Source organism: Colobus angolensis, unplaced genomic scaffold (assembly GCF_000951035.1).
Source record: "Colobus angolensis palliatus isolate OR3802 unplaced genomic scaffold, Cang.pa_1.0 Scaffold302, whole genome shotgun sequence".
Taxonomy (NCBI): Eukaryota; Metazoa; Chordata; class Mammalia; order Primates; family Cercopithecidae; genus Colobus; species Colobus angolensis.
In genome coordinates this window covers 2,339,091-2,352,053 of record NW_012116289.1, presented here as the reverse complement: position 1 = coordinate 2,352,053, position 12,963 = coordinate 2,339,091, and the positions used below count along the sequence as shown (strand labels likewise).

Below are 12,963 nucleotides of genomic sequence, written 5' to 3'. Positions count from 1 at the left end.
CTATAATTTTTATTTCCTGTATTGTCTTTGCCAGGTTTTGGCATCAGAGTGATACTGGTATCATAAAATAATGAGAACTGGTCCCTCTCCTCTATTTTCTGAAAGCATGTGTTTAGATTTGGTATTTCTTCTATAATATATAAAATTCGCCAGTGTAACCAGTTATTGTTGTATGAAAGTTTTCGAGAAATGATTTCAATTTTTTTTCCGAGATAGTCTCGCTCTGTCGCCTAGGCTGGAGTGCAGTGGCACGATATTGGCTCACTGCCTCCCAAAGTGCTGGAATTACAGGCATGAGCCACCGCGCCCAGCCAATTTCAATTTTTTAATAACTATGGGCGTCCAAATTTTCTATTTCATCATGAGTCAGTTTTGATGTATCAGTTTTAGTCCTCTGGGAAGCAGATGCTGAGACTGAGTTATGAGAACAGAGATTGAGTGGGAGTTTGGGCAATGCCTGTGGAAGACAAAGCAGGCAGAGAGTAGGATTGGGTATAGAAAGCCTTGGGACCATGAAACAGATCTGACGCCTGGGAAAGGAAGGGGAACAGGAAGCAAATGCAGATCTGAAAATGTCTCAGCCAACTCAGTGAGACGCTGTAGAACAAACACTGCCTCTTAGAGGAATCCCATAATGGGTAGAAATGACCAGGCTCTGGTATCCCCACCATGTTCAATAACTAAAGACTGCCTTGGGAGAGTACTGAAAGCTGCCATGAATCTGGAATGTGTGATAACTGAAAACTATCAACTAATTGCACCCTTCTTGGCAAGTTCTTTCCTGAAAGGAAATCAAAGCCATGCATTTCCATGGCTAACACATTTGGTAAATCTGTTTTCCATGGCATTTGTCTATTTCATCCTAAATTTTCTTTTTTCTTTCTTTTTTTTTTTTTAAGACAGAATCTCGCTCTGTTGCTCAGGCTGAAGTGCAGTGGCATCATCTTGGCTCACTGCAACCTCTGTCTCCCTAGCTCAAGCAATTCCCCCTCAGCCTACTGATTAGCTGGGACTACAGGCACAAGCCATCACACCCAGCTGATTTTCGAATTTTGTTGTAGAGAGAGGTTTTTGCCACGTTACCCAGGCTGGTCTTGAACTGCTGGGCTCAAGTGATCCACCTGCCTTGGCCTCCCCAAGTGCTAAAATGTTAAATGTATTAACGTAAAATTATTTGAAATATTCCTTTATTTTATTTTTGATGTCAGTATGATTTGTAGTGATATTCCCTCTTTTATCCCTGGTGTTGATATTGGATTTCTCTTTTCTTTTTTTTTTTCCTAATAAATACTTGGCTTTAATTTTCTCTATTATTTGTCTCTTTTCTATTTCATTGATTGGTATTATTATTCTTTTTTTTCTACTTACTTCACATTTTTAAGGCTTCTTAAGTAGAAACTTAGACCACCGATTTTTTTAAAAACCATCCTTCCTTTTCAACATGGATAGTTAAAGCTAAAAATTTCCCTCTAAACACAGCTTGAGCTGCATTCACAAATTTGGGTATATTGTATTTTCATTACTGAATAGCAATGAAACTCATTATTGAATATTTCATAATTTCAACTGGGTTATTCCTTGACTCTTGGATAGTATGAAAGAGTGTTTTCTAATTTCCAAACATCTGAGGCTTTTCGGCTATTTTATTGTTACTGACTTCTAATTTAATTTCCTTGTGATCAAAGAACATAATCTGTGTAATTTTAATCATTTGAAAATTCTTCAGCCTTACTATGGACTATCTTGTGAACATTCCATGTGTATTTGAAAATAATGCATATTCTGCTGTTGTTGAGTCTGATGCTTTATAAATGACAATTAAGGCGTCTTAAGACCTTTGATAGTGTTGATCAAATCATCCATATCCTTATTATTTTGCCTAGTTTTCATACCAGTTAGGAAACACTGGTTTTAAAACCTTCAGTTATGCTAATGGGTTTGCCTCTTTTTCTCTTTAGTAGTCCTTTTCTGCTTCGTGTATTTTAAAACCTTATTATACATATGTATAATAATTTTAAGTGAGCACACACATTTAAAATACAAAGGAGGATTAAATCTTAATGAGGTGACCATTTTTATTACTAGTTACCTTTCTTTAACTCTGATAATATATTGCTTCCAAGTCTTATCTTTCCTGATATTAATAAAACCATTGTTTTGTTATTATTAGCATTTGCATGATATATGTTTTTCCATCCTTTTATTTTCAACATACATGTGTCCTTGGCTTTATAGTACATCTCTTATAAACAGCATAGAGCTGGGCTATGCTTTTTAAAAAATTTCATCTGACAATCTAAACCTTTTCATTGGGCTGCTTAGTCTATTTACATGTAATGTATTGATATGATTAGATTGAAATCAACCAACTTATTTGTTTTCTATTTGTCTCAACTATATTTTATTCTACTTCTCTTTTCTTACCTTCTTTTGAATTAATCAAAAATTTTTTTAGGAGTATCATTTAATTCCTCCTTTGTATTTTGGCCTATGCTTCCTTGCACTGTTTTTAGTTGTGACTCTGTGGATTACAATGTGCACCATTAATATACTAATGTCTACTTAAAGGGAAGATTACACACTAGGAAGCTTGCTACAGTGTAGTTTCTCTTATACCTCCATCCTTTGTGCTCTCATTGTCATACATATTGGATCTACATATGTCATAAACCCTACCAAACAGTATTATAATTTTTGCTTTATATACTTATAGCCTTTTAAAGAAATTTAAAGGAAAGTAAAATTATATTTTGTCTTTTTATATTACCCACATATTTACTATTTCTGTTGTCCTTCATATTTTCCTACAGATCTGAATACCTATCTAGTATCATGTCTCACCACTCTGAAGAACTTGCTTCATATACCTCCATCGTTATTTTCTTCTGTAATTTATTTCCTCAAATATTTGTCTTCCCCATTCTTTTTCCTCTCCTTTTGGGACTCCAATTAAATGTATTTCAGATCACTTATTATCTCACAGGTCAAGTACTCATTATTCATTTTACCTACTTTTCAGATTGGGTAACTTACACTGATATATGTCCAAGGCTACTGTCTCTTCTTCTGATATTTTCAACCTCATACAGTAAAATTTTCACTTTACTGTGCTTTCCAATTTTATAACTGACATCTGGTTATTTTTATGGTTTAAATTTCTCTATTAAGACTCCCCATCTGTGCATGCATTACACTCACACTTTTCTTTAGTTTTTAACATATTTATGAAAGTTTTGTAAAAACCTTCATCTGCTAATTCCAACAACTGGGTCATCTCAGGGTCAGTTTTTACTACCTACATTTTTTCTTAACTGTAGGTCATCTTTTCCTATTTCTTTACATACCTAGTAAATTTTTATCATATACTGGACATTGTGAACAAAACACTGTCAATATTCAGAATTCAGTTTTGTTCCTCTGAAGAGTGATGATTTTTGTTCTAGCAGGAAGTAAAAGTCTAAACTCTGCAGTGAGTGACAGCTGACATCTTTGCTCAAATCTTTTAGTTTCCACTTGCTGTTTTTACCACTAAAGTGTGCATTCACGCTTCAGTGATCAGCAGTGGACTGGGACAGGGTTTATATGTGGATGTGGAGTCTCCCACTCTCTGAGCTTCTCTTCTTTCATAGATTCCCTCTAATTAGCTGCTCTGCAGTCCCAAAGTATATCTTCTTAGTAACTTACTAAGACTGAGGCTTTCTGCCACCCCATGCTGCCTGGATAAGCAGGTGTTCTCAGGGGAAAAGCTTCAAACACACAAATCCCATCAAAGACCCATCTGGTCTCTCAAGGGTTAACTTCCCTCTACCTTCTGCCTGTTTTGGGTTGCTATCCAGTGCCTTCATATAGCTGGTTTTAAATGTTTTGTTTATCATATTTTGTCCCGATTTCATAATTGCTATCTGTGTTAGTCTGATTGTGCCACTCTGCCATTATCAGAACCAGAGCCTTGACTATTGATTTCTATGATTAATCAATAAAAATCATGAACTACAAACTGTCCAGTATATCTACACACCAAAAGATTAAAACTACTGGCTAATACATTTCAAAGAAATTATTTTGGCTTCAGGGCCCCAAATTCCTCCATATTTGCAAATTCTATTAAGTAGATGGGGAGAAAGTAAGTTTGAATCCCAGCTCCTCCACCTGATTTTAACTTCTGCACCAAGGAAATACCAAGCTTGTATGTTAAATGTAAGTGTGGATTTGGAGTAATGAGTGTAAACACTGAGACAATGCCCAGGATAAAGTATCATAAAAAGTGGCTTCTGCTGCCATTACCATTAAGTGCTCCTACTGTATTAAATACATCAAAATGAAATATAAGAAGCTTTACCCTAGAAGCTCAATATTGCTTTCTACTTTATTAGAATTTAATAAACAGAAGAGTTTCTGCAACTCATACTTTTCTGTGTGTGAGAGGTAGAAGAAGATGAATGATTTGAGACCAGCATAATACTATAGTACATTGAAGGTGATGAGGATTTTCTCTGAGAGCTTACAAAATAAGGTTCACCTTTGAGATGCTGGTCAGTGCTCCTTCTCAAACTGACATTATCTGCTTAATGGCTTGGCACCATGAAAATCTGTCCAGCTTACTTCAAAGAGTTTGTTAGACCATATTTGGACTCACCCTGTTTAATAGTTAAGAAAGAAACTTAGAATGGAAAACTCTAAGAAAGAAGTTTCCTATCTTCAGACACAATTATCCAATTCACTTCATAGGTAGGTGATTGAGCACTGTCTCAGACTCAAAGTAAATAATTTTCATTGCCTCCTTCAATCCTGGATACTTTTTAAAATGTGAATCCTTTTTCTTTCTGAGCCATTGAAGAAAATCAAAGACTTTTGACTTTGAACATCACACAGGCCACAAAAAAGAAAGTTTTGTTTAAAGTAATACATAAAATTATGCTTAGTGTTGCTCCAGAAGGAGGGTAGCAATCTTTCTGTGGTTATAGCATCATTTAGTGGTTATATACATAAAATACTCTTTCTACTCCAAAGCAAAAAAGGGGGGAAAATACATTTTTGAAGAAGCTGTTTATAAAAGAACATCAAACAGAAAACAAAAACAGTAAGAAATCACTTATTCAAAATACTAGATGCATAGTTATACAATCAGTCACAGGACAGGGTTCAATTATGCAGGAAAGTAGGAAGGGTTAAATCATCAATATCCATGGATCATATATTCTTACCAAGGCTTCATGATCTTCTGCAATTTCTGGTATCGCCTGCAAAATTTAAAAACAACCATGTGAGGAGCATACTTAAAAGCAATGATTTTTACATAAAGAACATATCTTGAAGAAAACTCAGGATTAGATTTAGGACAGATTTAACTACCATTAAGTAAAAGAACTTTATCCATTTCAAGACATCATTCAAAGTAATAAACTGGTGTTCTTTAATGATCAGAAACAGTCAATCAAAAGATCAACATTAAACTACTGTCATCAACCAGTTGCATTTGCTTATGAGTAAAGGCATCCAGAACCATCCATTTAGATCAGAATGGGTCTGTGTTCAATGGAGCGGGGGGTACACACAGGGATAGGAATTGATAAATTTTCAATGAAAAAACATTGAGCCAAAAAGCACTAGACTATAAAGAAATAACTTATTATCTTTCTTTGGTAGAATGTCCACTAATTTTACTTCCTCTGTTCTCCCTCAGGTGGCTTCTTCTGCGGGAAGACGTTGCAATCAATCTCTTTGCAATAAGACATTGCACTAGTATTGAACTCCAAAACTGGAACTCTGGGCTGGTGGCTTAGAATAGGCAAATCTGGTTACAAGAAAGGGTAATTATGTTTTTTTTTTTTTTTTTAAACTAGGCTCAAGAATATGAAGAAATAAGTGTTTCTAAACTGCCCAAACCATCCCCCATTCCTCAAGTCTGCCGAATCTCTCTGGCTTTAAGTATGATCTTCCCTCTATATGAAACATCCATTCCCTCTTTGCCCAACTCACTAAGTCCCACCCCCAAACTCATCTCATTCTAGGCTCCTCTGGGAAGTCTCTCTGACTTCTGATTTCTCTTCCTCAGACAGCATAGGTAGTGCCTGCATCTACAGGCCACAGGCCCTGAGGACACATCAGCTATAAGCCTCAGGACGTCTCACTGTCCTTCTAGCTGCTTGAGGGCTGGGGGCTCCGCACTGTGGCAATAGTGTCATGTGAGGCACATCCAGAGTAGGGACTGACATGGCTGACAAATGATTTTACTCTTCAGAAATGTTCACATTCTCAACCACATAAAATGTACCCACTTCAGAAACTCAAGTCACCAGGTGAAGACTAAATTTAGTCTCTGGTAAAATTTGCAGGAGGATTAAAAATGTATATAAAGAGATCTTTTCCTTCTTCTTCTGCTCCCCCTCCTCTACCGGTCTTTCTTTTAAAAAATATTTACTATTTCTCATCCTTCCTTCATCAAAAAGGAACTGGGCAGGGTGAAAGGGGGAGAAGGGGAAGTACGCCCGAGCAGAAGTTGGCAGCACGCAAAGGCCAGAGGCTACTCTCCACTAAAAGGAATTGGGGCTCCTTGGGGAAGTGGCTCATGTTAGGGGGTGGGACAAGGAGATCTAGATAATTCTGGAACATCTTCTTGAGCCAGAAAGTAAAGAAATGCTCAAAACATAATGAAATACAGGTCAAAAGGACACAGAAGTCACCTTGGAAAAAGCTCCCACAGGCCAAATCAGGGACATGTTGAGCATCAAAATCAATAATAACAGTGATAGATTAAGCCCACTGAATAAAATAGGAATGAATGAGTCCACATTTTTTTTTTTTTTTTTTTTTTTTTTTGAGACGGAGTCTCGCTCCGCCGCCCAGGCTGGAGTGCAGTGGCCGGATCTCAGCTCACTGCAAGCTCCGCCTCCCGGGTTTACGCCATTCTCCTGCCTCAGCCTCCCGAGTAGCTGGGACTACAGGCGCCCGCCACCTCGCCCGGCTAGTTTTTTTGTATTTTTTAGTAGAGGCGGGGTTTCACCATGTTAGCCAGGACGGTCTCGATCTCCTGACCTCGTGATCCACCCGTCTCGGCCTCCCAAAGTGCTGGGATTACAGGCTTGAGCCATCGTGCCCCGGCCGAGTCCACATTGTTATAGAGTGATGTGCTGATGTTGAAACACCAGATCTCTGGGGAAAAACACACAAATCTGCTTGATATTATTTTCCAGTTTCCACGGTGTAACAGCTCTCACTATGGCCAACTTAAAGAATCAACATGAGATCAACAAACGCAGAGCGGAACAGAATTGTACAAAAGTGGCTCTCAGGAACTAGTATGAGCTCCCCTTGGGAGATAAACATGTAGGTGAATAAATACATGGGGAAAAAACAGAGCTCTTACTACCAAACAAAACCAACTAATACGTGTAGAAGAAATAATAATATTTGAAAATTCCCCCCTGGAAATCATCAGAGCAATAATTAATTCAGATAAGAAATGTCAATGCCAAAACTGATGGGTGAAATTGGGGTGAGCAGTGAGGCTTTACATAGTTTCACTGTGTCTCCCTGCAAACTTTTCATGAATTAGCTGCTAAGGGAGGGAGGAAGTATTACAGTGGAGGCATCTGGAAGATGCTATCTTATTGAAGCAGTCAAAGTTACCACTAGTAATAAAACAAAGAGATACCATGTGCCATCAACAGGACAAAATGGGAAAAAAAAAATCACAACCATCTGTTGTATTCCAGCCAAAGACATACAATATGGGTCTCCATAAGGAGAAGGGAAATTTTTGCTGTAATGTTTGTTGTGATGAGAGAACACTGGATAAATGTGTAGAAAACAAAATTCTGTGTTTCAGTAAAAAACTAAGCAGTGAGTACAACATATCCTTTGGCCTATGAGATTCTAGGCCTGTTGGCTTTGAGTTATTTTACAATTCTTTGTAAGGTGTAGGTAACTGATGTGTGTGTATATATACATATATATATCCTGTTTCGCAGTAATTTAATTGACTTCCTTTCCACTGGTGGAAAACCAGTTTTGTCTCCATTTGCAATTCATCTCAACATTCCTTTCCTTCATATACATTTGTGCTCTTTTGACTTTTCCTTTAAAGTTACAATATCTGCCTGGTTTCATCATACCATATGAGTAAAATAAATTATTTTCACACACGTTTATTTGTTTATCTGAAGTCAAAATGTAATATAGAGGGAAACCTCTAAATTAAACATTTTACTGGGGAATCACAGAATTGCAATTTGAAGCATACACACAGACCGGTAGACTTTGGTATGAATGAGGAACAAAGAAAACATTGGGATTTTTATTAGAAATAGGAATGTTACCTATGGTTTTGAAAGAAAGTTTATAGGCACAAGAATTTTTGAGAGCTGCTAAGCTCTGATTGGTGAGTGATAGTGGTAGGTAAAACCAGTCCTAGAGTTACAGCAGGTCATTTCAGCAGCTACTAGATTAAACTGGTCTTAGGGTTGCAGCCAATTCAATTCTTGCAGTAGGTGTGCCATGTGCCCATGTGCTTTTGGCCTCCATTCCTCAACTGTGACTTAGTTGGGTGTGACAAGAATTACCCAATTTGTATAATCAATGTTCACATCTGTATGAGAGTTATGATTTTACTTTCCCATGAAAATTACCTTTAACAAATTACCCTTTAACAAACCCAAATTAGAGGATATTCTATAAAATGGCTAACCTATAATTTGAAAACACCAAAGTCATGAAAGAAAAGGAGCGAGTGAAGAACAATCCCAGATCGGAGGGGACTAGGAGGAGACGGGCCACTTGGGTGCAAGGTGCCACCTGGAGCTAGATTCTTTCCATTAAAGGACAGAGCTGGGACAACAGGTGAAATTTAAATGGGGTCTCCGGGAAAAGAGCAAGTGGGGATTTTCTGCTCTGTTCTCGCAAGTTTTAAGTTTAAAAAGGTTTTGAAATAAAATGTGCGCGCGTGCGCGTGTGTGTGTGTGTAATATATAAAGCAGTCGCTGTAAAGTTTTAAAATAACTTTCTGGCCTGGGGCCTGAGCATGCTTATAGTTTTTATACGAGTTCCGCCTCCTCCAGTATCCATGACCTTGGAGAGCTCTCCCTGACCAGAGGCACAGACATAACCCAGTGCTGAGTCACAGTGCTTCTTACTCCTCAAATTTGCATCCTCACTTTGGCCTCAGATTACGTATAAGGAGAAGAGAAACTGTTGTTGCAACGTCTGTCTACTGCCTTAGGTGGGATTTTGTGTCTGTGTGTGTGTGTGCGTGTCTGTCTGTCTCTCTTGCTTTCTCTCAGTATACCCATTTTTTTTAGAGAAACGTGACTAGAAGAGAAATTACTCTGGAAAGGTTGATGTTTCACAGTGGCCAGAAACCTCTCACCTCAGCCCAAGGAATAGCATCTTTTCTTTCTTTTTTTCGCCAGCAGAAGATAATCTCTTCTTCAAATGGGCTGTGTGACCCCTTCTCATTTCCATTACCAGAGTGAAGAACAAAGACGCACAGAGAAAGCAAAAGGAGTAAGAAGGGGGCAGATCCTGTTTAGGGAATTTTCTGCCACACAATCTCTGACAAACCCCAAGAAGGTTGGCCTCTTTGGCCTTTGTGATGCAAATTTCTGGCAGAGCCCTCAAGAGCTGTTCAGTTGGAGCTCCCTGAGCAATGCAGAGTGCACTGCAGGCTCCAAGAAAACAGCAGACAGCATTGGGAAGATGTGGCAGCCTTCACAGCTGGGGTTGACTGCAGAGACCACAGGAGCAGCTTCTTTCTGGCTGGGTCTGTCGTCTCTGAGGAGGTAAAGTGCAAAACGTGCATGGCGTCAGCTGGCCTTGGCTGCAAGGCAGTGAGTAGATGAATCACTTTGGCCTGCACTGGAACTTCCAGAACAGCCAAGGCTTCTAAGAGACACCAAGTTCTCAGAGTCAATGGCGTAAGTTAGAGCTGATCATCTGTGTCCTTGGAGATTAACAAAGTTTCAAAAAAGACATTTATCTTTTGTGTGTAGGCAAAATTCCAGAAAAGGTCACATATAATGGAAAACTGTCATATACATCTTTGTGTTATCCTCCGTGCACCTCCTCTTACCCCTCACATGCCTAACCCAGTGTCAGGAGTATGGTTCAGCACTCTGTAATATGCATTTTGCTAAAGGAATAAAACATACAAATCCATCTCAAGTGTGGGTGCTAGGGAACATCAAAACAAAGTGTATAATTCAAGTCATACCTCAGTTTTCACAACACCCAGAAAATGAAAACAGCTCTGGTTCAGGCAAGATAAAAAGAATTTGAATAGCAAAAGGTTAATATGAGATGGAGGGAACCTGTTTTAAGACTGTTCTTGTATTAATGCAACAATGACAATTTTTATATACATGTCATACATACACACAGCAATAGATTTTTCCATCTGTGTCATATGTATGACACAGTACGGAGGGGACTAATAATTTATACAATTAATGTTTCTTTTTAAGACAATTACGTAAGAACTTTATATATCACTAAAATAACTATGGGACTCCTTCCAATGTTTCTAATACTACAGCCAGATTTTGGAGAAATGACTTCAATGAAACAAATAAAACAGCACTTATAAATTCCCCAGATTAGTCAGAACTCCACAAACACCACTGCTATCTTTCTGAGGAAAACCAGAAAACCAGCCCAGTATTGACCAAGGTATTGGAAATAGACATACTCCCACAAGAATGGTAAAGTATAAATTAGAACATTTCTGTAAGCTATTGGGCTATTCTCATTTTAAAACAGCTTTAAAATGTATATATTCTCTGAGTCAGGAATTTTATTCCAACAAAATAAATTAAGTATCCACAAAGATTTTGCTAAAAGAAAAGCTGATTTTAAAATATTCAGAAAGCCAGGCCTGGCAGCTCACACCTATAATCCCAGCACTTTGGGAGGCCAAGGCAGGAGGATTACTTGAGACCAGGAATTCAACACCAGCCTGGGCAACACAGAGAGACCTTGTCTCTATAAAAAATATTTAAAAATTAGCCAGGTGTGGTGGCACTTGTAGTCCCTACCTACTCAGGAGGCTGAGGCAGGAGGACTGCTTAAGCCCTGGAGGTCAAGGCTGCAGTGAGCTATGACTGTGCCACTGCACTCCAGCCTGGGCAACAGAGCAAGACTCTGACTCAAAAAAAGTAAGATAAAATAAAATAAAATTTCAGAGAAAAATCTTGAAAACAATATAAATGTCCTACAATATGGAAACAGTTCACCATACTATGCACATTCCTCAAATTATTGTATATTAATTATTCATAAAAAGCTATAAAGCTGCAAAAATGAAAACAGTATGCAGGCAACAAAAATGACAGGGGAGAATAATATTTGTCACATGGAAATATTGTTAGCTACGAAAAGCAGGTTATAAAAATATGAGCATTATAATTCTACTTTTATAAAGCCTGTGCATATGTGTGTATCTAAAATATATAAAAAAGGATATTCATCAAGATATTAAAAATTGTTGTCTGTGGAAAGGCACACTACAAATGATTCTTATTTTTTCCTCCTGCTTATTTATATACTTTTCAAATGACAGATAATAATTTTTCATAAGAAAAGAAAGTTAATTTAAAAAAACTTTCCATCCCAGCACTTTGAGAGGTCAAGGTGGGCAGATCACGAGGTAAGGAGATAGAGACCATCCTGGTTAACACGGTGAAACCCTGTCTCTACTGAAAATACAAAAAATTAGCCGGGCGTGGTGGCGGGCTCCTGTAATCCCAGCTACTGGGGAGGCTGAGGCAGGAGAATGGCGTGAACCCGGGAGGCGGAGCTTGCAGTGAGCCAAGATAGCGCCACTGCACTCCAGCCTGGGCAACAAAGCGAGACTCCACGTCAAAAAAAAAAAAAAAAAAATTTCCAAGTTCATCATAAATACATGAATTTAACTTTTGCTCGCAGTTGCCTGTCCTGCCCAGGGTGGTGTTACAGCTTACTCATATTCCAGCAGTGTAATTTTCCCATCACATTGCCAAGTGGGAAGGAAACTGTAAGTACCCTGCCCTTTCATTCTTGGAAATGTTTCCCCTGTTTTTCTGCCCCTAGTGATGACTGACTAACAGTGGAAGGACACAGAAGTAGGCTGTCTCATTGTCTTGTATGCACAGAGGCATGGACAAAGACTGTGGTGTTTTATTAAAACCCAAAGAAGAGCAGTATTTTTTATGAAATTGGACTTAGAGTTGTGGATACAATTTTTCTTCTTTCAAATAAAATAAAATAAAAATTTCTGAGAAATGTTTTGATATCCGTCTTTTTTATATTTGTCTCTGGAAACACTGTCCATTCCTCGATATTCCTTATGTTGCTCAGGCTGGGACAACATGTTTCCCCACAGCTGTATTCGCTTTCACATCTATGTTTGAAGCAGAACATAGGAATGAAATTTCAAAACCCCACGATGGATAGAACAATTAAACTCAGGTTTTAAACACTGTGCTCGTGCTCTGTCAAAACGACACTTCCTCATTGTTCCTCTGTTACTGACTTTGCTCCACGGCCCCACCCAGTACCAGCTGGAGAGAGACCTTTTAAAAGCCCAGCCCTGTAGTGGCAAAATCTCTCACCATTTGCTTGCCTGCAAAGGATTTTATTTCTCCTTCACTTATGAACATCTCAAAATAATAAGAGCTATTTCTGACAAACCCACAGCCAATGTCATACTGAATGAGCAAAAGCCAGAAGCATTCCCTTTGAAAACAGGCACAAGACAAGGATGCCCTCTCTCACCACTCCTATTTCAACATAGTATTGGAAGTTCCGACTAGGGCAATCAGGCAAGAGAAAGAAATAAAGGGTATTCAAATAGGAAGAGAAGAAGTCAAATTGTTTGCAGATGATACGATTGCAGAATTAGAAAACCCCATCATCGGCCGGGCACGGTGGCTCAAGCCTATAATCCCAGCACTTTGGGAGGCCGAGACAGGCGGATCACGAGGTCAGGAGATC

General features: G+C 38.4%; 1 protein-coding gene across 4 annotated transcripts in view; it reads right to left on the bottom strand.

Annotated features, from left to right (window-relative positions):
* Nucleotides 1–12,963, bottom strand: part of ELMO1 (engulfment and cell motility 1) — a 586,055-nt gene that overhangs the window by 380,051 nt on the left and 193,041 nt on the right. For all 4 annotated transcript variants that reach the window (XM_011950145.1, XM_011950144.1, XM_011950143.1 and 1 more), the window contains one exon: nucleotides 5,205–5,240. In XM_011950145.1, the coding sequence (XP_011805535.1) occupies nucleotides 5,205–5,240 (36 nt within the window). The remainder of the gene's footprint in view (nucleotides 1–5,204; nucleotides 5,241–12,963) is intronic.